Source organism: Echiichthys vipera (genome assembly GCF_963691815.1).
Source record: "Echiichthys vipera genome assembly, chromosome: 3".
NCBI classification, from domain to species: domain Eukaryota; kingdom Metazoa; phylum Chordata; class Actinopteri; order Perciformes; family Trachinidae; genus Echiichthys; species Echiichthys vipera.
Window position 1 is genome coordinate 3,955,191 of NC_139828.1, and position 26,925 is coordinate 3,982,115.

Here is a 26,925-nt window from a genome sequence, read left to right on the forward strand (position 1 = left end):
ATGGCAGCCGGCCGGCCGGAGGCGCAGGACCACCCGCCAGAGAACGGCTTCACCCCGCTGGAGCACCCGGTGCCCCGGCTGCTGCCGCACATCGACGGCTCGGTTCTGCCGTCTCTGGGGGGCTTCGGGAAGCACCAGAAGCAGCTCGTGGTCCTGACCTGGATACCGGCATTGTTCATCGGCTTTAGCCAGTTTTCGGATTATTTCCTCCTGGCGCAGCCAAATGGCACGTGCGTGCAACCCCTCACCAATGAGAGTAACTGGACCGGGGCGCCCCCGCCGGTCACCGTCCCCGCCGGCGTGCCCGCGCTGCAGTTCAGGGGCAACGGCACCGGGGAGCTGTACGGGAGCGACGGCAGCGGTTTGCTGTGCGCCTGCAAGGAGTGGAGGCTCGAGCTGCAGACGGGACTTAGTCAGAATGTGGTTACCAAGGTAACGGCTGAGCTCGACCATCAGTGTTATCTCTGACAGAGGAGACATCTTCATCATCACCATCATCACCATCATCATCACTGCCACTCAGTTTAGAGCAGACCGATAACACTGACACTGTGTGTGTGTGTGTGTGTGTGTGTGTGTGTGTGTGTGTGTGTGTATGTGTGTGTGTGTGTGAGTGTGTGTGCGTGTGTGTGTGTGTGTGTGAAAACAGCAGCTGATGACTTTGAGCTTGTCTTAACGACAAGGTTGAAGTCAGTTGATCACATTATTGTTTTTCGACATTCACACATCACAACGTGTCAAATTGAGACCAAATCACCAAATCTGCAGCGAAATCTTATTTTCCATTGTCAGTGAATGCGTCGATGAGTTGTTTTCTTCTATAAAATGTCAGAAAATGGTGAAAAACGTGGATCTGCGTTTCCCAAAGCCCTAGATGACGTCCTTTAATGTCTCAGAAATATCCAGTTTACTGTCACAGAGGAAAAAACACAAAATATTCACATTTAAGAAGCTAAAATCAGAACACGTTTGACTTTTCTGCTTTAAAAAAACGACTCAAACTGAATTTAACAGCTGACAATTAACCGATTAATCTCTGCAGCTGTAAAATCTCATGTATAATGATCAAAGTGATGTTCAAGTCAGTGCACTGTGCTCCACTCTTGTGCGTTACATCACACGAAGCCCTTCACTTGTGCAGAGCCAGAGAGCCAGGATGCACTTCTGTCCTCCTGATATCTCCCCTCTGTGTATCTGCAGAGGCTGATGGAGAGTAACATGTCGCTGGCCTTGACTCAGTGAATGTAACTAATAGCGTAAAACACCAACATTTATAAAGACATTGAAGGAGGAACTGTATGTAAGGGCTAATGTACAGATCTGCTGAATAAGGACGGATGTGTCTTTGCGCAGAACTCACTTTGTTTGGGAAAAACCACAGAGTAACTCATGATACTCTCACGATACGTTGCCCTCGTCACAACGGTATCACGGCGGTAGATAGTCGATACACTGCGAGACAATCCTCTGCGATACGTTACGATATCAGTGTGACTGAAGAAGCGTGCATTGCGGTGTCAGTGTTGGTGTCGGAATTAGAGACTGAGATGAAACGGTGTACTACAAAGTGCAGCTTAGTGCCTCTTAAACACTCGCACGCACACACACACACACACACACACACACACACACGCACACACACACACACACACACACACACACACACACACACACACACTTGTCCACGTGTGCAGTCACTCAAATGTAAAATAACCAGCAACTGAACTTTTGTGGGGTAACAATAATTGAAGCCTCACTAGAAGCTTTTCAATCTGTGCAAATGAAATTTACAGAGAACAAAAATAAACTTAATGAATAAAAATAACTAAGAAAATATCGATATTTGATGCCAACGTAACGATTATGTTTCGCGTGATGAAGTAATGCGATATATCGCTGAATCCATGTTTTGTTCGGCGCTGAAGTAGATTCAGAAATACTTTAATAATTATTTAGAGCTGAGAGATTATAGAGCTGCAACAGTCAGCTCATCGACAGCTCATTGCAGACCATTTTGATATCAGATCAATCAAACAAGTGACTTTTAATGCACAAAGAAAGGAAATGCCGTTTCCAGCCTCTCAAATATGGAGAGATCTTGCTTTTCTCTGTCGTATTAAACAAAATATTTGGACAAAACAAGACATTTAAAGATGCGACCTTGGACTTTGAGACTCTGGATGGACATTTGTCACTGTTTTCTGCAAACAATGAATTGAATAATGAAGAAAATAATCAGCAGGCTCATGGATAATAAGAAATAATGGCAGCGCTACACTAAAGCACAGACTTAATAAAGACCTTCACGAGCCTTATGATCGTAGAACCCTGATTTCAATTGGCTTCCTGGGTCAAAACCCAGTTTTAAAACCTTCAGAGCTTCAGTTTTGAGCTCATATGCTGCAGATATTTAAAGCAACATGTTAAATCACATGACAGCGGAGTCAATCTGGCCCGTGCACCTGTGTAAAATACAAAACTTTCATCTCAGTGCCATTCCACTGAGGGCGCACTCCCACTGTGCGTCCGTCCCGTGCCCCGTGCTTTAGGGTCCTTGTCCCCCCCCTCCAGGCCTGTTTGTACTCACACTACCTGGGCCTCGGCGAATGCTTCTTGCTGCCTATACGTCATCACGCCGTAACACGTCACACGTCACACGCATTGATGACGTCATGGCGATGCGTGGCTTTGTTTCCAGATCTTTCCGTAGACCTCGGAGTTTTTGTGCGTCTTGTCGACTGTTTTTGAATCTTTTCATCGACCAAATCTGCAGTAAACACTCCACCTCCGCATCACACCAACGTGAACCTTTCACCGCCATTGTTTTAAATGTCAGCGCATGGTCCCTCCTTCTTTTTTCTATGTGCCAACAGGCGCACAGGAAATGACCTCAGAACCACCGTAGGCCTCGTGCTCGTACACGTGCGCACACTCATGCTCGTACATGTGCAAACGTGCTTTACAAAAGCCCACCTCTCTCAGGCGGGCCGGGGACGGCCAGCTGACCGCAGTTATGCGCGGAGCGGGTGCAGTCGCACTGGTCAAACGCACTAGGCTTTACCCGAAAAACCTGTTTTGGCGCGGTGCGGAAGGACAGTGTGAGTGCGCCCTGAGAGTCCAATCACAGCCGGCTCCAGCCCGTGTGCACGACCCAACTGGATTTTCCCAGATCCCGCTGGTGCTAATAGCCCGTACTTAATAAACCCACACTGACTGAGTTCTCCACATCACCACCGGCCGTTTCCCAACCGAAGCCATCAGTCATAACCAATAATCATCTCCTCTGCACGGTCGCAGGCCCAGCGGGAGAGTTGTGCGCATCAGTTAAACACCAACAGGATTTTCACACGCCGCTGCGGATACTTTCAGGGTCGTGCACAAATATAGAGTACGCATCGTGCTTCCACATGTGTCCTTGGCTGAGTATCAGATGCCCAGAGCAGCAGCAGCGGCGGTGCAGCGCGCACTGACCCGTGAGCTTTAGAGGAAAGAGTGGAAAGCTATTGATTCCTGTTATCGCAGACACGCGCCCACATTCACACACACGCATGCTGCTCTTTCTCCCCCGCTCACACGCTTGCTCTTTTTCTTCGAAAGGCACATTTGCATATTTGAAAAGCGTCGGCGGCGTGTTTGCGCACTCATCAGCGTTCATGAATTCTCAAAACAGTGAGTCAGAGACGGACTCCTGACAGACAGACTGAGCAAGAGGAAAGCCCACTCTTCTCTGATGGCTGATGTTTAATTCCCTTTTATCTCAGTGTGGGAGGTTTTCTCTGAAAAGTTAACGTCTCTTTCTCTCTCTCTCTCTCTCTCTCTCATTGTTTGTCTCTCGTTTCAGTGGAACCTGGTGTGTGACTCAGCCTGGAAGGTGCACATTGCCAAGTTCTCTCTGCTGGTGGGCTCCATATTTGGCTACCTGGTGATGGGTGTCATGGCCGACTGGTAAGCTGCCCCTTCTACCCGTTTTGTGCTTATGTACAGTTTCTGTTCGTTAACCCTAAACCATGCATTCATCTAAGCTCAGGGTTTGTTGTCTCCAATTTCCACTGCTTGGTACGTCTCTACTCAACTCACTTCAAGCTTAAAGTGTAATTCCGGCGTAAAGTCATCCCAGGGTCCTTTTAGACAAATACACTCATCAAATAAGCCCCTGAGACAGTTTTTTTTTGTGTGTAACAACTATTAACGGAGAAATCCAGGAGAGTGGCTAACAGCCGGACGTGGCTAACACTGATTAGCTTGCGGCAGCACGATGAAGGCATTCAAAGGTCTTTTTTAACCACTAATACTGTTCAAAATAACAGCAAACCTCTGCAGCAGCATGAGAAGAGTCGCTACACACAAAACAAAGCAGCAATGGGCTCCTTCCTTTGGGATTGACTTTGGTAATCCACTGTAATGGACTTTACTATGAGAGGAGCTGGTACAGGGGCCAGTAGGTAAGTCTTTAAAACACTCTTGTAATAAACTCTGCCTTCACTAACTACGTTGTTGCTGCTTTGTTGTGTGTGTAGGGACTCTTCTCATGCTGCTGCAGAGGTTTGATGTCATTTTAAGCAGTATTAGTGGTTAAAAAAGACCTTTGAATGCCTTCACCGTACTGCCCCGAGCTAATCAGTGTTAGCCACGTCCGCTGTTAGCGACTCTCCCAGATTTTAGTTTATACACAAAAGTGCCGCAAAAAGACCATGGGATAATTTTGCGCCGGAATTACACTTAAAAGTTGTTGAGAGCACCTGGTACTTTTTTATGGTACCACCTTGATCAACGTTGAATCTGATGTCACGGCAATTTCACGCTGTGCCGCTGTGGCGATCGGACGCAAAATAGAGAAAAGTACCCGGTACCAAAAGTGAGTCGGGTTGAGTTGAACCACGCAGTGGAAATGAAATCCACCGTGAAACAAGACAAAGACTGTATTTCCACGTCTGCAGGTCTGTGAGGCTGTACAGGGGTGCGTAGAGCTAAATGCTAACATCAGCATGCTAATATGCTCACAACATCAGTGCTAGCAGGCTTAAAGCAAGTATAGTTCACCATGTTCACCATCCTGTCTCCAGGGTTGTGGGTGGTTGTGGGTCATGAAGCCAAGAAATGGATGTATAAATATTGAAAGTTCATCCCGTGGAGGACGTGAATGTCTGCACCAAATTTCAAGGACATTTCACTCTTTAGAGTTTTCCTCCGGGAAGTTCATTTCATACCAATCCATCTGATATCTGTGGACGTATTTCAGTCTGGATCGATAAGCTGACCAACGTAGACATCCCGAGAGCGACGTGTGTGTTCGTGCGTGTGTGTGTGTGTGTGTGTGTGTGTGTGTGTGTGTGTGTGTGTGTGTGTGTGTGTGTCCTAATAAAAACGTCCCTCAGATTGTTTTCAGACGTCATGTTGTGCTTTTAAATTATTTAAATTACATTTTTAAGCTGTGAGCACCACAAACAAAATCTCCAAACACGGATTTATACGATTTATATGTACTTGGTTTTAACTCCCAGTCTATTTGCATGTCTAAGTGAGAGAATGTGTGTGGTTGTAATTGGGTGACGTGACCCTTTAAGACGCGCTGTTGTCCGTTAAACTCATCGTGGTCCCGTCTGCGGTCTGAAAACCACCTGAGCTGCCTCATGGGAAAAAAGGGCCATGCATTGTGTTTGGGACCAGTAACCGTGGAGACAATGTAAAGAAATGTGGAGGCCTCAGCTCTGACCTGACCCGCTGACCTGCTGACCTACTGACCCCCCCTCAAACCAGGAAGTCCACGCAGTCTGACGCAAACAATGAGGGAATGACCCCTCTCACTACAAAAGCTTCTTTTCTCAGTTTGTGACACTTTCTAAACACTTTTCTACGCCTTTCTCCTTCTTCTCCTTCTCCTTCTCCTTCCCTCTGTCTCTAAGGTTTGGTCGACACCCGGTGTTGATCCTCTCGGTGCTTTTCATGCTGGTGTTCGGTCTGAGTGTTGCCTTCTCTGTAAACGTCACCATGTTCAGCACCTTGCGCTTCTTTGAGGGTTTCTGCTTGGCGGGCCTCGCTCTCTCCCTCTACGTGCTCAGTAAGTAAACGCTGCCGCCTCTTCAAGCCTGTCTGCTCTTTAGTTCTGCTTTCACTGGTTCTCATCCTTGCTCTGCACTTTATTGGGTTTATATGATCTCATCATTAGTGCCTCAGTAGTATGGATCTCTGGAGCGGACGTAGAGGAAAACACCAAAGTCTCACAATAACACAACCAAACTAGCTAAACTAACTAGGGACTCCTACGTTCTATGACAAGGGTGTCACACTGATCCAGTAAAGAGTCGCTGTGGCTGCAGGTTTTCATTCCAACCAATCAAAAACACACCTGGTCCAACAAATCAACTGTGTGAAGACAGTTCAGGTGATGGAGTAAGTCGAGTCAGGTGTGTTCTTGCTTGGTTGGAATGAAAACCTGCAGCCACACGGCCCTTTACTGGATCACTTTGACACCCCTATTCTATGGGGTAAAATTACTGTTTTGGTGGCTTTGACAAGCGCAATATAACGGCTTCAGCCCCCTCAAGGAAACTTTAACAGGACTGTCTGACGGCAAGTTAAAGCAGTGACAATAATCTAAATAGAGTACACTTTTTTAGGTCCGTAGACAGCAGTGAAAATACACTTTTTTTAGGTGGCTAAAATCCTCTTAGCTGCTGCACCCACAGCAGTACGAAACATAACTTTGGTTGTTTACAGCACAATAACATCTGATTTAATGTGATGTGCAATAATCTGCATACTGTATGTACATATACAATATATGAATATGTAGTTTACCAGCTCTGCGCTGCTGGAAAAGCTTGAAAGGCACCTTGAAATGCTCGTAAAGTGCTCTAAGTTGATTTTGGAAAAGATGCAGAAACTCAAGGCCAAGTTTTAAAAAATGGGTGTGGTTTGACTGAGGGCAGCAGAAGTTGGGGGTGGGGTTACGCCGCTGACCTGATTGGGCATCGCAGCAGGTGTGATCCAATCACAAGATGCTCTCTAGTATATTTCTGCTTTCCCTGCTCCTGTTTCTCGTTCGTGCTCCATCCTTTGTTGTGTTTATTTAATGTCATCTGTCCAGCGGTTGCTCTGAGCGTCTCATACATGCGGATGGGATAGCAGCTTACTGAGGCAACTGGGCGGTAGAGTAGGGACACACAGCCTCATATTTATGGTGGTGATATCAACTGACCGTAGAATCGGCTGATTGGATGTGGAGCGGGTTGCGGTGAGAGATTGGATGCAGTCACAGAAGCTAGACGAGGCGTAGCAGCTAGCTCGTACTTGGTGGTTACGTTGCATATTAGACTCCAAATGACCAAACCTTCAAACGGAACAGTTTCATATCATCTTCTTAAATTATTAAGGTTTGTGGTGGAAGCACAAACGCAGGTCTGTTTCTCCCCTCATGTAAGATGTTTCCTCTCAGCACATCCCCTCGGTGGCTCTGCGTACTCGCCGGCGGCCAAGGTGATCTTAATGACACCGAGCAGGACGATAGCGTTGTGATCTCTCCTGGGAGTGCCCTCACCTCCCCGCCGCAGTCCCCTCTCTCCCTGCGGCTGCCCCCCCTCTGCAGGCCTCCTCTCTGTCAGGCCGGTGGGAGATTAGTCATACATAATGCGTGAAGCGGGGGCAGACTTTGAGCTCGGGCAGTGGGGCGGGGTTTTGTCCCTCTCAGCGGGGGTTCCTGATTAAATCCTCGCTGATCTGCATCTAAAAAACAAACAAACAAAATGGACGCCTTCGAGCCGTCTGCAGAGAGGCTCCCGAGAGATGGATTCAATGTGTGATGTATACAAACAGGAGTTGTGTTGTGTTTGCGGCCCTTTGAGTCAAAGTCACAGGGAGTTGCGGATGTGTGAGCGTGAAATAGGATTTAAAGCCATCTCGTATTGAGATTTAAATCGTAATTATTCTCTATAAATTTGAAATTCAGGCCGGTATTTAATGATGTTTACTGTTCAGACATTTCCTCCTGTCCCTCTATATCTCTACAGTTCCCTCATTCATACACACAATGATGGGATAAGCAACCATGTGTGTGTGTGTGTGTGTGTGTGTGTGTGTGTGTGTGTGTCTCTGCTGAGAACACACTGTATGCATGCACTTTGAAGTGCACCAAAACTGTGTTTGCATGAGTGTGTGTGAGGCGATTGTCTGTTGTGTGAGGTGTAGATGAGTGCAGTGGGAGGGACCGTCGGCTCTCTGCCACAGAATGAGTCACTTTGAAGTAAACTCACAGACAGCGGACACTGCCGTCCCATTAACGGTAAAAAAAAAGACATGTAGAATAACAGCTTCCAACAAACACATCCTCAAAGGCTGAATGCTGAGCCGACGCATGAATGCAGCTCATTATTCCAAAGCACACAGACGCAGAGGGAAATCTGAAGCTTCTCACCTGGTTTCTGCTTTGAATGTTCGCCCAGAGAGGAACAACGGTCATCCTGCAGGAGGGAAACCAAGCACACTGGGTGAACACTCAACCCGTAGACGTTTTTACAGGACAGTGATCCTGAACATTCAAACAAGAACTCGTAGGGCTGGGCATTATGACGATACATAACTTAAAAACGCCATGAAAATGTCTATCGTACGTATGAAGAGCTCTTTTCCAAAACGAGATAAAAGCCAAGTTTTAAAAAAATGAGTTTGTCACTTTGCTGTAAACAGAACCTTTTCACTGCTTCATCAGTGTTTCTGCCAAATCTCTATATTTCCTTGTTTAAAATGGTCTCAAGATGCAGTTCCTTTCCAAACCGCGACCAGCACCAAACCTATTTTTAGCCTAACTGCGATACGTCCTCTCGACCAATCAGAATTCAGTGAGCGTTCTATGCGATCCAACATGGCGGCGCTCTGAAGCGGGAGAGTTTTTTGTTTCTTCCGTCCGTTCAACATGTTCAGACTGAGTGAAAGTGAAAAAAACGACTAAAAACAGATAAAAAACACAACAAAAATGTGACAAAATTACTAAAAACAGATGCAAACACCACAAAAGGTGAAAAAAATGACTAAAAACAGATGAAAACACCACAAAAGGTGAAAAAAATAACTAAAAACAGATGAAAACACCACAAAAACAACTAAAAACAGATAAAAAACACAAAAACAACTAAAAACAAATGAAAAACACAACAAAAATGTGACAAAATTACTAAAAACAGATGAAAAATCTCGACCAATCAGAACTCAGTGAGCGTTCTATGCGATCCAACATGGCGGCGCTCTGAAGCGGGAGAGTTTTTTGTTTCGTCCGTCCGTTCAACACGTTCAGACTGAGCCATAAAAAACATTTTGACAAGATAAATGAATATTAACCAAATGTGTGGGTCTGGGTAAAAAATGTAATCTTCCTGAAAACTATTAAAATGGATTTATAGCGTTTTGGAAAAGAGCTATTTATATATATATATATCCGGGTTCTCCGGTTTCCTCGAACAGTCCAAAGACGTGCAGGTGTTCAGTTCATTGATGACTCTAAAATTGCCCGTAGGTGTGAATGGTCGTCTATATAGGTATAACGTTTTAGAAAAGAGCTCCTCATATATTTTCTATATTGTTTCTATCGCAATGTCCGCAACTAGAGGCTGAACTGCGTTACAGCAATGTTTACATCATTTAGACGCGGCTTTACGTTCCGATCCTTGCATGTTGTTTTCATTTTGCACTAAATAATAATACTTTTCATTTTTCAAGTGTTAAACTCACACAGGAGTATACGAAAGCAGGCTTTACCATGTGGTTATTTCATATAGACTATGTTAATAGTATCTTAACGCTGTTATCAGTGCATTTATGTAACAGCGCAGTTTGTGTGAGTTAGAGACAGAAAGGGAAATTAAATTAATTCAGATGTAATTAAATGATGGTTAATGTAGGATTAGAATATTTGCCTAAACTGGTATTAAATGAATACTTATATTTAAATATCAGGGTCAGGTTTTGCCCCTCAGTCGTGTCTTTTAGGGGTGTATTGAGATTTTTGGGGGCATTTTTGTCTTTGCTCCTCTTAATTTCTGAGACTGTACTCAGGTACAGTAGAAGTACATCAAACTTGCACTTACAGTACCTGAGTAAATGTACTTTTTCCACCACTACCACTACCACTGCATATGAGACCAATCAAAGCTTGTTAATATCCTCATTAGATGAAGAGTGTAGGAAGTTTTTTATATATTAACTTTCGCACTCACACTGTCCTTCCGCACCGGGCCAAAACAGGTTTTTCGGGTCAAGCCTAGTGCGTTTGACCAGTGTGAGTGCAACCGCTCCGCGCATAACACCGGCCAGCTGGTCGTCCACGGCCCGTTTGGGAGAGGTGGGCTTTTGTAAAGCGCGTTTGCACATGTACGAGCACGAGCGTGCGCACGAGTACGAGCACGAGACCTACGGCGGTTCTGAGGTCATTTCCTGTGCGCCTGTTGGGACATAGAAAAAAGAAGGAGGGACCATGCACGGACATTTAAAACAATGGCGGTGAAAGGTTCACGTTGGTGTGATGCGGAGGTGGAGTGTTTACTGCAGATTTGGTCGACGAAAAGATTCAAAAACAGTCGACAAGACGCACAAAAACTCAGAGGTCTACGGAAAGATCTGGAAACAAAGCCACGCATCGCCATGACGTCATCAATGCGTGTGACGTGTTACGGCGTGATGACGTATAGGCAGCAAGAAGCATTCGCCCAGGCCCAGGTAGTGTGAGTACAAACGGGTCTGGAGGGGGGGACAAGGACCCTAAAGCACGGGGTGCGGGACGGAGGAACAGTGTGAGTGCGCCCTAAGGTGCCAAAAGGAATCAGACAAGTGGGAAACACTGAAATAAAGTCCTCACATTTAAAAGGATACTCTGGTTTTTAGTAATAATGAGACTGTGTTCTCTAAGCTCACAGTCTCCCATCCAAACACTACCCATCAGCATCTCTGGGGCGTGCTGTTTGGATCTGGGCTGAGGTTAAATAGAAGTCGCACAGGGGAGGAAACAAGACAGCAGCTCATTTTCCTATTTGGAAGAGAAACGAATCCGTCACAGTGAACGGATCAACGTCTCCGTTCCACGTTGAACTACTGTACTTACCATGTGCTCACAGTTTTCTTGTGCAACGAGGGATTTTCAGGGCTTCTGCTTTAGATTCACGTCAAGCTTGTTTCTTCTTCTGTCGCCTGCAGTTGAGACACATCAGAGTTAGTTTGAGGTCAAAAACACGTTCCCGCTTGTCCTTAAAAACCCCCGGTTGCCTCATCTGCATGTTAAGTATCATCATCCTGCTGAGTGAGGCTAAAATCGGAGGGGGCTGTGCGTAAAAAGGGACAGACGTTAACACCTATTATGGATGTAAAAAAAGCCTCAAATTAAAGCTGAAAGCACTTTCACATGAGAGCCTGGGAGACTGCAGAGTGCTAAATAGACCGCAGCGGATCAGACAGGGACACATATGTGCATGCAGCACACGTAAAGTGTATTAGGGGTGATTGTACAGTGAGTCCGCATGTGTCCATGTGCTGTGTTTGCACTGCTCCATCTTATCATGCCCATCTCTCCTCCCTCCCTCCCTCGCTCACTGTAAACGCAGGGCTGCATTTCTGTTTCTAAATCCAGCAGCTCTCTGGCTCTTTCCATTTTCACTCTATGCCTCCCTCGACTCTCCTCTGCCCCATTCACCCCCTCCTCCTCCTCCTCCTCCTCCTCCTCCTCTCTTCCTCACTAGCGTTTCATTACTCTCGGCCTCACTTTCTCATTTTCTCCGGGCTCATTTGAAATCTCTCATCGTCGTGGTTATCTCTCCGCAGCACGCAGTGAATAATAAACTCCTCTGGAGCTGCCAGCGGGAGCTCCGGTTTGTTCTGCTAATGTAAAAATGTGCTGATTTGTGTGTTGCGCAAATATTTGACGGTCACACCTAATTCTGCATTCGGGGATTATTCGTTTTTGTAATTCGGCACGCACCTGGGGACCGTCCTCCTGGAGCTCCTGTGTCCTTGTACCTTTTTCTTTGTTATCTAAACTCAACTTGGAAAGTATTATCATATTAATGCAAGTGCAAGAATGTATTCACAGACACACCTTTGAGGAATTCTCTACTGAAAATCTGACTATTGAGTATGAAATAGTTGCGCTCTGTTGGTTTTTGAGAGTGGCTCTTTCACAGCAGATAGCAGGTGTAGTCAGTTTGGTTTCACAGAAGTTACTACGGCTTCCTAAAGCATCAAACGATCATAGTGACGTCTCACGCCACTTACGCAGCATAACCCACTTCTCTGCTATAGATCCATAAACTTAATATGTTCCCAACAATCACTGTTTCACCAAAAAAAAGCTCCTTCATGAGTGTTTTCGGCTCTCATCTCATCTCATCTTCAGCCTCTTATCCGGGGTCGGGTCGCGGGGGGCAGCAGCTTTAGCAGGGGACCCCAAACTTCCCTTTCCCGGGCCACATTAACCAGCTCTAACTGGGGGATCCTGAGGCGTTCCCAGGCCAGTGTGGAGATATAATCTCTCCACCTGGTCCTGCAACTCGTTCTTTGGGTCCTGACCCAGCTTTCATGACCACAGGTGAGGGTAGGAACCAGGACTGAGCGGTAGATCCAGAGCTTTGCCTTCCTCAGCTCTCTTTTCGTCACAACGGTGTGGTAGAGCGACTGCAGCACCGTTGTGACCATCTCTCTCAATCATCATTTATGAGCCACTGGAAGTGCGGGGTGGTGCGTATGAGATGATTTCACTAAGGGCGCACTCACACTGTCCGTCCGTACCGTGCCCCGTGCTTTAGGGTACTTGCCCCCCTCCCTGAGACTTGTACAGACAAATATATGTCTTGAACGACACTATTAAGTCTGAAGACGTCTTGAGAGTCCAGGGTCAGAGGAGTACATTCACATGCAGGAGTTAAAAAAGGTTTTCGTTTTTCTTACAAACTTGTGTCAGCATTTGAATTCAGTGTGCATCCTGTGAATCCCAGCAGACTTGAGCTGCTGTAGCAAACTGGAAACACTTTCAGAGGCATTTCTCAAGGTGGAGCTGAGAAGATGAGGTTTGCAAAGTCCCAGAGGAATTCTCCTGTAGTTGCTATTACACCAGTGAGACAAGGTTAATAACTTTGTCTCTTCCTCACTGTCTCTGCCCCTCAGAGGCTCGGAGGTAATGACAGAGACATGGGATATGGATATGCAAGTGCGTGTGTGTGTGTGGGTGTGTGTGTGTGTGTGTGTGTGTGTGTGTGTGTGTGTGTGTGTGTGTGTGTGTGTGTGTGTGTGTGTGTGTGTGTGTGTGTGTGTGTGTGTGTGTGTGTGTGTGTGTGTGTTATGAGCTGAGGCGACGGCTACAGCTGACTCAGCTGGGGAAAGCACTGTCCTGTCACACTGTGCCCTTGTCAAACGGACCTGTTTCCCATCCCTGCCCCTGAAGCCAAGGAGGTTTGGTTTAGGGTTCGGTTTGTCCGTTTGTCCGTTTGTCAGCAGGATTACAGAAAAACTACTGGCCGTGTTTTTAAATGAAACTTGGGGGTGGAAGGTTGTCGCTTTGGCCACTTAAGAACCCATAAAATTATGGATGTAAAATTATTTTTACTTTCATTCACAGTGCAAACAGGACATGGCCTGGGGGGAGGTCTGAGCTGTGTCCTTCCAGATTTCATTACTGGTTTACTTTGTTTACTCTACAACAAGCCGGCAAATAGTGAAAGATGCGTCCAGAGAATAAGATGACTTATTAAAACTTGTTTTGTGGGACAATCGGTCCAAATCTTGTGTGCAAGCTCGTGCTCGTACATGTGCAAACGTGCTTTACAAAAGCCCACCTCACCCAAGCGGTCCGCGGACGGGACCGTACCGCTCCTAGACGCGGTACAGTTGCACTCAGAGCGTACTCACACTGTCCTTCCGTACCGCGACCCGGGCTTTAGGGTCCCTCTCCCCCCGTGCCCCAGCCCCGTTTGTACTCACACTGCCAGGGCCGGCCAATGCTTCTTGCTGTCCATACGCCATTACGCCGTAACACGTCACACGCATTGATCGCGTGTGTGTGGCTTTGTTTATAAATCTTTCCACAGACCTCGGAGTTTTTGTGCGTCTTGTCGACTGTTTTTGAATATTTTCATCGAGCAAATCTGCAGTAAACACTCCACCTCCGCATCACACCAACGTGAACCTTTCACCGCCATTGTTGTTGTTGTAAAATGTCCCCGCATGGTCCGTCCTTCTATTTACATGTCCGAACAGGCGGACATACTGCTACTGCCGTAGGGCTCGTGCTCGTGCTCGTACACCTGCGCACGCTCGTGCTCGTACATGTGCAAACGGCTCCGCTAAAGCCCACCTCTTTCAAGCGGGCCGTGGACGCCGTTATGCGCGGAGCGGGTGCACTCATACTGCTTAAAGGTACTAGGCTTTAGCTGAAAAAACGGTTTTGGCCCCGGCCAGAAGGACAGTGTGAGTACGCCCTCACACTGGTCAAACGAACCAGACTTTAGCCATGAAACCTGTTTGGGCACGGTACGGATGGACAGTGTGAGTGCGCCCTCAAACTTGTCTTGTGGGACGATCGGTCCAAATCCCAAGGTATTCAATGTACAGTGAAACAAAACAGAGAAATGCCAGAACTAGCTAATGTGCTGGAAACATGTCTCAAGAGGCGGCAATGTTTATCTGCAATGTAGGCCAGGCAGCACCCCGTAAGAGCTACCTCTAATTCCCCTTTGTGGGACTAATGAAGTGATATCTTAAGTATAAGGTATAATGGTTGAGGCGAGGGGAGGTGTTGGGGTAGAACGTGCAGGACGGAGGACACACGATGTGGATTACAGCGCGGTAACCGTGATGGTTTGGACAAATCTCAAATCTCGTCGTCCATCCAGTTCGACGTTTTCGTTGCCGTTAGGAGATTTTGACATCACGGTTATTGTCAGAGGATATAACACATTATTATTTATCAGTGAACATATTATTCAACACTATGGAAGGAAAAAGACACACAAGTCACAATGTCAGCCTGCGTTAAGTCTATGAAAGCGTGACGCCATGTTACCGCAGTTATGGCAAAATCGGCTAATCCAGATCCATCCTATTTGCCCTCTTCGCGTAAATCCCCCTTCTTCATTTGCGTGAGCCGCATGATAGAGACGTCATCAACACGCCCACTCGCTCGCAGTGAATTCTCCAGACAATGAGCTGCTTCTATCACACATGGGCTCGATCGGACATTACAAAGACTTTATAGAAGGGAGCTGGCAGGGAAGAGTCTGTTTAATTCAATGGTATGATAAAGAAAATGGCTGAAAATCGTTGTGAATACAGGGTTGAGTCATTGATATATTGTTCAGCGCTACAATTCTCCCCGTTCCCAAATCTAGAGTCCAATTCACCACCTGCAACCTCCCAATGCATCGCATCTGACACACAGAACCAGACTGCGGCTCTCGCTCTGAACACATGCTGTTAGAAAGCCAACTGTCTCTGCGCCCCGCTCTCATGCCCTGGGCAAGGTTAGCGAGGGTGCAGCAGACAACACAAAGAGTGTGTGTGTGTGTGTGTGTGTGTGTGTGTGTGTGTGTGGTGTTGCCATTTGTTATCAAAGATCCATTTAGGCCCTTAGATCAGCTGCTTTTTGTTGCCTTCTCTTTGTTTTTTAGCCTCCCCTTTCTTCCATTATAGGTTTTTGTTTTCCACTCTCCTCTGCAACTGTTAAGGAGAAGCTGCGCTGTGGGAGCAGGAGGAGGAGGAGGAGGAGGAGGAGGAGGAGGAAGAAGGGGGGTAAGGAGGGTGGGCAGAAGTGGGGGATGGTGGCTTTTACAAAGGGTGAGGGAGCCACTTCAGCCCTGATGAGCAGGAGGGAAGAGTGGGCAGGAGTGGGGGCGAGGGAGGATCAACCCACAGGGGGGCAGTGAGATAATCAGCACAAGGAGAACCATTCTCCCACTCAGCTGGAACAAAAGGTCCTTGCCAGCAAATGTGGGAGTGTGTGTGTGTGTGTGTGTGTGTGTGTGTGTGTGTGTGTGTGTGTAGACGTCCCGGTAGAGTCAGCGGGATCAGAAAACCTCCCCAGAGAGTTGGGGAGAGGTTTTTGTTTTGCGAGGTAGGTTTAGAGATGCATTGCCTTTGCCAAGGTACAGTTTATGTCTCTAGTGTGTGTGTGTGTGTGTGTGTGTGTGTGTGTGTGTGTGTGTGTGTGTGTGTGTGTGTGTGTGTCTGGTTCTGTCTGATCCATGTCTATTGACTGCTGTGGACAGCAGTATCACAGAGACACAGTGCCGTGTTGTCAGAACAAACAGCAGTGGTGGAAATAAAGTACATGTAAACGAGCACTGTGCGGTTTTTGTATAATTTTGAGGTACAACTGCACTTTCATCATTATAGGCTACTTTAAATTAGTTGATTTGTCCATAAAATGGTGAAAAATATCAATCAAGTGTTTCCCAAAGCCCAAGACAACGTCCACAACTCAGAGGTATGCGGTTCACTGTTGTGGAAGAGGAAAGAAACCAGAAAATATTCACATTAAATGAGCTGAAATATGACAGTTTTAGGTACTTTCACATACAAAACATTGATCATCAGCAATTGATGAAGCATTGTTATGTACGTATAACTCCCTAATTGTACAACCACGATTTAAAAACACTAATATATATAAACAATAATACTACAAACGTTCATTGTTCGTTTGCCAGAACAAGTTGAAAACACAGCACATTAATTTTATAAAGTGGCTATAACTTGGAGCATAGTCATGCTAACAGTCCTACAATCATCCCAAATGACAAATCTGACAAACGAGTAGGACTGAGGGCTGGGGATGCCCATACGATAGTTTTTTTTTAGCCCTGTAAGCTAGTTTAGCTTGGTTTTGTTGTTGTTAATTGGCCTCATGAGCCCAGGCATCGTCAGATAAATCGGTCTATCATCAGCGTAGACGCTCGCGGTCAGGAGCAGAGGACATGATTCAGGTCATGTGAGTATATGCTCGCCTAATGGGCTGCTGATATTTTAGAGCCATGGTCGGGGCCATAGATTGTTACTGTCACAAACCTCAGTCAGATAACGGATCAATGAGTCAGGCAGACTGCAGCGACATATTGAACGAAACAACCTTGCCGCTCCTGCACTTTCTCTCTGCTAGTAGGAGACGGTAATCGCCTGCAGCAGACGTCTGTTGAACACAGTTTTCCTGTAACTTTCACTGACATTTCAGGGTCATTCCTTCTCAGTGGGATCTCAGCTAAGTGACTTTCTTAACCTGGCTAATAGGGCCGTCCCGAATACCATTTTTTTGAGCTTTGAGTGGAACCACATTGGCTTTATGCACGACCGTCCACTGTGTTTATCTTAGTTTAACCACCTGGAAACGACACCAGGTTGCTTTAGTATCACAACACACATCAGACTGCTCGGTTATAACACCACTCAATTTAGCGGCTAGCGTACTTCCCTTGCTCAGATGATCGCAGTGAATTTCAGCCCGCAGGCACGTTTTTTTTTAACCTAGGTCGCACTCAAACTGTCCTTCTGTACCGTGCCCCAGGACGTTTCACGGCTAAAGTCTAGTTCTTTTGACCAGTGTGAGTGCAACGGTACTGCTCCTAGGAGCGGCACGCTTGCCATCCACGGCCCGTTTGGGAGAGATGGGCTTTTGTAAAGCACGTTTGCACATGTACGAGCACGAGCGTGCACACGTGTACGAGCACGAGGCCTACGGCGGTTCTGAGGTCATTTCCTGTGCGCCTGTTGGGACATAGAAAAAAGAAGGAGGGACCATGCGCGGACATTTAAAACAATGGCGGTGAAAGGTTCACGTTGGTGTGATGCGGAGGTGGAGTGTTTACTGCAGATTTGGTCGATGAAAAGATTCAAAAACAGTCGACAAGACGCACAAAAATTCTGAGGTCTACGGAAAGATCTGGAAACAAAGCCACGCATCGCCATGACGTCATCAATGCGTGTGACGTGTTATGGCGTGATGACGTATAGGCAGCAAGAAGCATTCTCCGAGGCCCAGGTAGTGTGAGTACAAACGGGCCGGGGGGGGGGGGGACAAGGACCCTAAAGCACGGGGCACGGTACGGACGGACAGTGTGAGTGCGCCCCTAGTTGTTCCTGCACCTCCCTGCTGTTCAAGCAAAGAGGAGAGGAGCGCAAAGTGACTGTAAACAACAGCAAAACGCAATAAAGACTCGCTGCTGGACTGAAATGGAAGCACGGTGCCAAAACCAGCTTTCGCTTTAATTAAAGGCCGCACTGTTGGATCACAACAAACCAGAATTCCCCCCTAAATAAATATTTGAGCTTGAGCTTCAGGGTATTTTTACATTGTGTTATTACTGCTTTCTTACACTAATGGCTGACTGACTTTCTCCCCCACGAGGATGAAGAGAGAGACGGCAGGTTAAGGATTATAGGTCAATGTAATTTCCTCCCTCTGTTGTGGCTCCTGCGGGGGGGCTTTTGTGGAGACGCTAACTGTAAAACTGTCCGTCTGGGTCCGAAGAGAACAAGAGATGAAGGGATTTCTAAGTAATACCTTCATTCTCTTCTCCGCGTCTTTTGTTCCAACTGAATCCTTTTCCTGTCTCTCTGTCATCTTTATTTGTCTCTCCATCCTCCTCTCCGTCCGTCTCTCTCTCTCTCTCTGCCTCCCTCTTTTTCTTTATCATTCCTCCGGTGATCCCACTGATGAATGAAGGGACTTTTCCGCGTCCTCTAGGGGGGGAAAGTAATTTGTATTCTGCCCCTCTCTCCCTACTTTCTCCTCTCCCTCCTGCTCCCTCTCCTCCCCCTCTTTCTCTTCTTCTCCACAATAAGAAGTGACGGTACAGGAGGCCAGGTCAGTGAGTCTCCCCCTCGCTCTCTCTGCCTCCCTCCCTCCCTCCCTCTCTCTCTCTCTCTCTCTCTCTCCCACAATGGTCACCTTCAAAAAGACCTTGCCATATGGGCCAGGCCATCTGGACTGTACCATGTTACAGGCAGTAGGGGAGGGGATGAGAGCCCGGTTGGGGGGGATTAAGGGGAAGGTTACAGTGAAGCGCTCAGCGAGCAGCTGCCTCGACGTGAAGTCCGTCCTCCTGAGTTTATAAAGAGGTTAAACTCGTGTGTTCTCGTGGGAAGTATCAGTCAAAGGAGTCCTCAATAATTCAGAGAGGGAATTCAATACGGCCCCCACCGTTAAACAAGCACACACATCACACTCCTGCAGGCCATTAATGCTGCTGTTTAGTTTATGATGCTAATCACATCCACACACATGCAGCGTATACATGATTTATCCACTCCACTGGTGCGCCTTCACTACAAGAAGCTATGTTTGATGTGAGGCTAACTCTTCCTCTTCCTTCGTTTCAGGGATCGAGCTGTGTTTGCCAGCCTGGCGCTTCTCCATGACCATGGTGGCCAGCTTTCTGATGGTGGGCGGGCAGCTACTGATGCCAGGGGTGGCCGCTCTGTGCCGCAATTGGCCGGACCGGGATGACTGGCAGGTGCTGCAGATCGTTATAATCAGCCCTTTCGTTCTGATGCTGCCCTACGTCTGGTGAGTCCCGTGGGGGGGTGTTGGATTCTTCCGCGCTGAGCCAGGCGACGGCTTGTACAGTACACACACTGCACTACACAGCCCTTGCTTCAACTTACAAACAATACTCCCTTTCTTCTATTGTTTCTCTTCTTCCCACATTTCTGTCTTTTCTTGTTCTTACAAATCCGTTGTCGCCTCTCTCTCTCTCTCCATGTCATTCCCATCGCTCTCTCACTGTCTCTCACACTCTGCAGGCTTTTCCCTGAGTCGTTGCGCTGGTTGCTGGCCACCCAGCATTACAGGCGGTCCAAAGCCATGATGCTGCGCATCGCCAGGAAGAACCAGGTTAACATGGCAACTGAGCCCAGTGGAGTTCTTACAGGTGATACACATCATAAAGTACTCGTTCACTCTGAGTTTAAACTCCTTTTTGCTTTTTTCACGTCATTGTAAAGATTATTTTATTGCCATCTGTGTTAAGTTGCACCTGTTTCTTGGTGTGTGATGAAATGAACATGCAAAGCACACAAAGGCACTGATTCACATACAAAGGTTCAAAGATCTCCTCTTCACATGTGTAAGCGCTGCGGTTTTCACAACTGCTATGATGTCTATGATGAAATGCAACTGCAATATCACACAGACACACACACACACGCACACGCACACGCACACGCACACGCACACATGAACACACACACGCACACCTCTTGAGATCAACAGTGAGTTCTCCCTGGAAAATCAATGAAGACATCTGTCTCAGGCTGCCACTAAGGATTATTTCCATTTGAGTTTCATTAATTTGTGATTCATTTTATTATAAATGTGTGAAATATGGAAATGGCCCAGCACAGTCTCTTAGAGCCCATGACGAGTCTTCAAATATCGCTCTATCAACAGAATATATAGTATATGGTCAAAAACATGTTCATTAATTCTCCCTGAAGAAGAAACATGTTGGAAATGTCCTTCAGTTAAATCTCTCCTCTCCTCCTCTGTGATAGAGAGATAGAGAGAGAGAAAGAGAGAGAGAGAGAGAGAGAAAGAGACAGAAAGAGATAGAGAGAGAGAGAGAAAGAGCGAGATAAAGAGAGAGATGGAGAAAGAAAGAGAGAGAAAGAGACAGAGAGAGAGATATAGAGGGATAGAGGGATAGATGGATAGATAGATAGATAGATAGATAGATAGATAGATAGATAGATAGATAGATAGATAGATAGATAGATAGATAGATAGATAGATAGATAGATAGATAGATAGATAGATAGATAGATAGATAGATAGATAGATAGATAGATAGATAGATAGATAGATAGATAGATAGATAGATAGATAGATAGATAGAGAAAGTGAGAGGGAGAAAGAGAGAGAAAGAGATACAGAGAAAGAGAGATAGGTATAGATAGAGGGATAGAGGGATAGAGGGATGGATGGATGGATGGATAGATGGATGGATGGATGGATGGATGGATAGATGGATAGATAGATAGATAGATTTCCTGAGCGTTGTTGTGCAGCGTCGTAGAGTCTGACGGCAGCAGGTAGGAACTGTTTCCTGTGCCGTTCTTTAAGCAGCGAGGTTGAACGAGTCTGCTGCTGAAGCTGCTCTGAAGCTCATCCAGGGTTTCGTGGAAGGGATGAGAGACATTGAGAGACATTGAGAGACATTGAGAGACACATACTCAGTGTTCTTGCCTCTCCCAGTGGCCAAGCAGACAGATAGATGATGAGAGCGGGCAAAGGGACGCGCTGTATCCGTCTAAAGGCCCCACAGCACATAAGCTTCTCTGTGCAGAAAGGTCCCTCAGCGGCCGGCCTCTCATTACCTCCTGTAAGAAAAGGGTCTCACGGTGTGTGTGTGTGTTTCATGTTTCCTACCAGAGCTGGAGCAGGAGCTGCACAAGAAGCCCCAGAGGACCTGCATTGTCAAGATGATGAGCACGAGGAACCTGTGGAAAAACATCGTGGTGCTGTGCGTCAACTCGTAAGTGTGGGGCCGGGGCTGCTGCTGCCGTTCCCTTTTTTTAATCAGCATCCGTTGTGTTGAGAGAGCATGAATTACACATGAGCTCATCCCCCCAGAGAGGCATGCATGTGTGTGTGTGTGTGTGTGTGTAAAGCTCAGACGCACGTGTCAGGTACCACCTCCTTGTCTGCTTTCTTATCGTGTCTTTGTGTCGTGGGCGCAGGCTGACAGGTTACGGGATCCACCACTGCTTCGCCCGCAGCATGATGGACCCAGAGGCCCAGCCCACCGCTCTGTGCCACGCCGACTATTACACCATGGCTGGCATCGCCGTGGCAACCTGCCTGGCGGTTTGCCCCGCGGTGGGGATGATGGGTCGGCGCGGAGGGCTGCTCACCTTCATGATCATCACGGCCCTGGCGTCGCTGCTGCAGCTGGGTTTACTCAACCGTGAGTTAAATATCACACAGAGCTGCATAAATATAAAATATCGGGGTTCATTTAATGAGGAATTTCTCCTTTTTGGCTGGAAATCGTTGATTTTGTAGCCTAACAATTAATAACGTTGATGGCATGTTTTATCAGCTGTCACTAAATAACCTTAATTTAAGTTATTGTCAATTACTGCACATTCATTGGCTTTAAACGTTGCTGATTTTGACTTATGTGAAATGAATAACTCTACATTGATGACATAATGGCAAACAAGGGGCGTAACGACGTTAAAAAAAGGCATTTTCACCAGTGATGCTTTGTTAAAAACGTGGAAATAAAGGAGCAGTAGTGGTGTCACAATTCCTCAAATCCATGATTAGATGAGATTTTTGTTTTGTTTTTTGTTGCTATGCCATTTTTAGACAATGGAGTTAATAAAGATATTAGGTTTTATGACCTGTCTTTACAAATACAGGCTACATCATGGTGTCAGTTGTTATAAACCATATATGTGGGGGCACATGTACCACACTAAGGCCGCATGTGTATGTATAATGTATTTAAAATGGGGGAATCGCTGATCCTGTTTTTGATCATTGCAACTGAAAGCTCATTTTGGTCGATTTTCGTTTTAGTATTGAAACCGTGACACACCTAAGGAGCAGCATTGTTGTTGTTTTGCAAGGCTAAGCTAGTTAGCTCCAGTTGTATTTCATGTGTTGCTAATGTTACATGACGATAAAAAAAGAACATAACACAGAAATCAGATTAATATGCGTCTTTTATGATGAGTCACTAATGAGTTGAGAAAGTTTATGCTCCATCTGACGACGGCAGAGCAGCTAAAGGTGCTTTAAACGCTAATTTAACGTTAGCATCACCCAGGAACGGCTCCCAGAACGGGTTTTTGTTTAAAAAAATAAAATAAAACAGCACAGAATAACACACTCACCTAATATGATGCTACCCCCTCTGCCTTGGAAGTAACACCAGGTTGCAAATGTGAGTATTAAGCTAGTTAGCCAGACATGCTAATATAGGCGTCTTATAGTAAACGCTGAAAAGCACACGCTACCTTACACTTTTACCTTGTTTTTTGTTTTAGAAAGGCAGAAAAAAAGCCTGTTTTGATGCTGGATTCTTAAATCTCGATTGTTCTGTTGAGAAAACACCAAAGTTAACGACGGTTACACTATGATTGGATGATCACTGTTTGGGGAAAGGTTATTCCAAACGCTACAGCTAGCCGTACTTGCATATTTAGCATGCGTGTGTCATTAAACAGTCACAGTCAGTTCAGCTCTGTCTAATAGGAGCCTCCCCTCATCCTCCCTTTTCTGACCTACATGTGCAGTACAGTAGTGATTTCAGGCTCCAGTGCTAAGCTTCTCCCTTCTGCTTGTTATGAGTCAGCTGCACTGTGCCGCCCTTTGTGCTGACTAAATAACATGTTCTCCTCTTTCCTCCTCCTCCTCCAGTGATTGGGAAGTACAGCCTTCGCCATGACACAGGTACGGCTTCACTTTACTGCTTTGTGAGTCTAATTTAAAGGTCGACGTAGAGTAACGCCTCGTGAACACGTGTGTGTGCCTGGTTAATGTTAAATTAGCAGTGTTTCTGGTACTTACGCCTTTTTCCTTGTCCTCTTCTGCACAGTTCTGCGAGACACTCTGAACAGGAAATTCTCGGTGGCCTTCTCCATCATCGGCATGTTCTCCTCTCACGCAGTCAGCACGCTCAGCATTTTCTTTTGTGCTGAAATCACCCCTACTGTCATCAGGTGAGCCTGGGTGGTCATAAACAAAGAGAATACGACGCTTAGGGGACGTTTCTGCAGCAGGCGAGCTCCAGGCTCCAGGCTGTGTCTGAAATCACTTCTTATTCGCTGCCTATAGCACGAGCCTGTGAATGTTCTCACGTGTCCAGGTCGTCGTTCTCCTCAAAGCAGTTTCAGTCAAAAGCAACTGGACTTACTGGTTCTTTGTCTAGGAAGACGTTTCACCTCTGATCCAAGAGGCTTCATCAGTTCATGTACGCATCTGACCAGGCTGGGACTGGACCAGGACCAGGACCAGGACCAGGCTGGGACTGGACCAGGCTGGGACTGGACCAGGACCAGGACCAGGCTAGGACTGGACCAGGACCAGGACCAAGACCAGGACCAGGACCAGGACCAGGAACAGGCTGGGACTGGACCAGGACCAGGACCAGGCTGGGACTGGTCCAACTAACTGGTGTGGAGATCCAGGTAGTCAGTGACATCATCGGCCTTGTGAGAGGTTAAATACCTGGATCTCCACACCAGTTAGTTTGACCAGTCCCAGCCTGGTCCTGGTCCTGGTCCAGTCCCAGCCTGGTCCCGGTCCTGGTCCTGGTCCTGGTCCAGTCCCAGCCTGGTCCTGGTCCTGGTCCAGTCCCAGCCTGGTCAGATGCGTACATGAACTGATGAAGCCTCTTGGATGAGAGGTGAAACGTCTTCCTGGACAAAGAACCAAGTCCAGCTGTTTTTGACTGAAATTGCTTTGACGCCATTTTCAAATGTATGTAAAATTTGTCCACGAAAATTCCATACAACAACAATTTGATGAATATTTAGAATTAGAATAATTATAAATGGTTTATCTTTTCTTTTTTTTAATGTCTGAAGTCTTTGTTTAGTTGTCTATTTGTTAAATTGATCTTGCATGTGATTCCAAAGTCACATTATAACTGATTATAACTCACAAAAGTACAACATCTCGTACAAAATGGTGGAGCACAGTGAGTTCTTGTGCACTAACCGCAAAAACAGTACACACTGACAACGACTGTATGTTTCATACTGTGTGTGTTATCACGAAGCTCTTGTTCTCATGTTGCTCGCTGGCTCCACCTTGTGGTGCAGTTCTGACTGACAGGTGAGTATGGACTTTCTTAGTGCCCACAAAAGGTTCAGTATGCTTCAAATGCAAACTCATACCAAGTGTTAGTGATGGGCCAAAGTTAACAAACAAATACTTTTAAATGACTCTTTTAAGTGTCTGGTATGATCGGTGTTAGCCGGTGTTTTGGTGGATGAAATAGATTCAGACTGGTTGTGCACTCCTCATTCTGCTGCAGCTAAAGCAAAGATGCTTCATTGGCATTAAAGTTTAAAGAACGAAAATACAGCTTGTCTTAATATTTGGACAGTACAGATATAAACATTACACATCATCTTATTATCTTCACTCTGAAAGACAGCGATGATCTCCTGTGGATTTAAGAGACTAATGTAGGGATTTTATGTATCGTATCGGATCATTCAAATGAAGATCGTTTGAATTTGATTTTTTAAACCCAGCCGTACGGTGTGGCCAGACTTTAAGGTGGGGCTGAAAAGTGTCGGCTTAGAGGAGTGCGAGGCAGGACGAACCGTACAGATGGGGGTAAAGCTGCCTGCACTCAGACTGGGGATCGACCCATATGGATATCAGCCTTAGCCGATGACCCATACGGACTGACGATTTTAGCTGATATTTGGAGCCGATACTACTTTTGCTCCCTCAATTTACATCATAAAAGATAAGATATTCCATTTATTTGTCACACAAAGGGGAAAATTACTTTATACAGCAGCAAGTGGAAAGCAAACAGAGAAGCAGAAGCATCGAAGCATCACTAAGAAACAATAAATAGTAGAAAGAAATTAAACAATGATGAATACAAATGTTACAAGTCTCAATTTCTTTAAAAAAGGAACAACTATTGAACTTGAAAAGGCGTCTCCAGCAACAAGGAGCTGCCTGTGGACGCCTGTCTGTAATTAATACTGGGGAAGAACTATCGGCGAGCGCAGCAGCCTGCGTCCCGGTACGATACATGTAAAAAATGTATCGGTTCGATCACTAGTTCAGACCGTCTCTACTCATTCGTTTGCACACTCAAAAACTAGCAGATGTATGAGGAATGAAGAAGGGAAAACACTGCCAATCACTGCGTGAAGTGGACATACTGTAGTTCTCGGTTACAGAAAGTAACCAAAGAGTTTTAGACGAGGCCCCCCCAACTCTGAAGTTGCCCAGGTGGAGTGGACGGTGTTGACGACTCCATTCGCACTTCATTTGAAGCACGCTGTTGCCTTAAGAGCTCCTGTTCTTCATGTCAGACTACCTCTGTAACCGCTACGCTTCCTCTCTCTCTGTGCAGGGGTGGAGGTCTGGGCCTGGTCCTGGCCAGCGCCGGCTTCGGCATGCTCACCGCACCCATCATGGAGCTGCACAACCAGAAGGGCTACTTCCTCCATCACGTGATTTTCGCCTGCTGCACCCTGCTGTGCATCATCTGCCTGCTGCTGCTGCCCGAGCCGCGGGGCCAGCCCCTGCCCGAGAGCCTGGCCGACGGAGAGAGCTTCACCCGTCAGACCCTGCTCCATCCAGGGGAGCAGCACCTCCTACTCGCCAAGGCCGACGGGGACTACTCCCGCGTCCACGACACGCCGTTGCACCTCACGACCACTGGGGGCGCTACGGTGGCAGCAGCGACCGCTCTGGCAGCGGTGCCTGCGTCGTACGCCCTGGCCACCGGTGGAGAGGTGATTGGAAACCGTGCCATAGCCAACGGGGTGTGAGCGTCACAGCAATAGTCGACTACCGTGCTAATTACTGCTCGAGCATTAACCTGGACTGGTCGTTGAACTAGTGAACAAAACTTTTAAGGGTAAAAAAATCTTTTTCGGATGAACCAGATGAACTCTTTTAACGCTGAAGTTCCAGATGGTGACGATAAAACAGTTGTGTCATTTTTAGTGACTATGATTCATTCAGGAGTTGCCAAAAAATATTGTACCGGACGAAGGTTTTGAAGTCAGTGTGTGCGTGTTGTTGAATAATATGGAAGTCTTCAGTGGTGTCGGTGACCTTTTGGCGCCGCCGTCCTCTCCGCGGAGGATGATTTACAGGTGAAAGACGCAGGCGAGCGAGGGGGCGGGAAAAGCAGAGCGGACTAGCTTTCAATAAGGTTTGCTCTGCTCGTAGTTTTCTGTAGTTTCGACTCGCTG

The 26,925-nt window shown here is 46.6% G+C and overlaps 1 protein-coding gene across 1 annotated transcript; it reads left to right on the top strand.

The window, feature by feature from the left end:
- slc22a23 (solute carrier family 22 member 23) lies at positions 1 to 26,496 on the top strand (the record flags this gene model as incomplete). The annotated part of the gene is made up of 10 exons (XM_083940327.1): positions 1 to 432; positions 3,842 to 3,945; positions 5,904 to 6,058; positions 19,339 to 19,525; positions 19,762 to 19,889; positions 21,389 to 21,491; positions 21,697 to 21,923; positions 23,387 to 23,419; positions 23,565 to 23,688; positions 26,076 to 26,496. The coding sequence occupies 10 exons, from the start codon at positions 1 to 3 to the stop codon at positions 26,494 to 26,496; spliced, it is 1,914 nt and encodes a 637-aa protein (XP_083796453.1).
- Between the last annotated feature and the right edge of the window lie 429 nt (positions 26,497 to 26,925).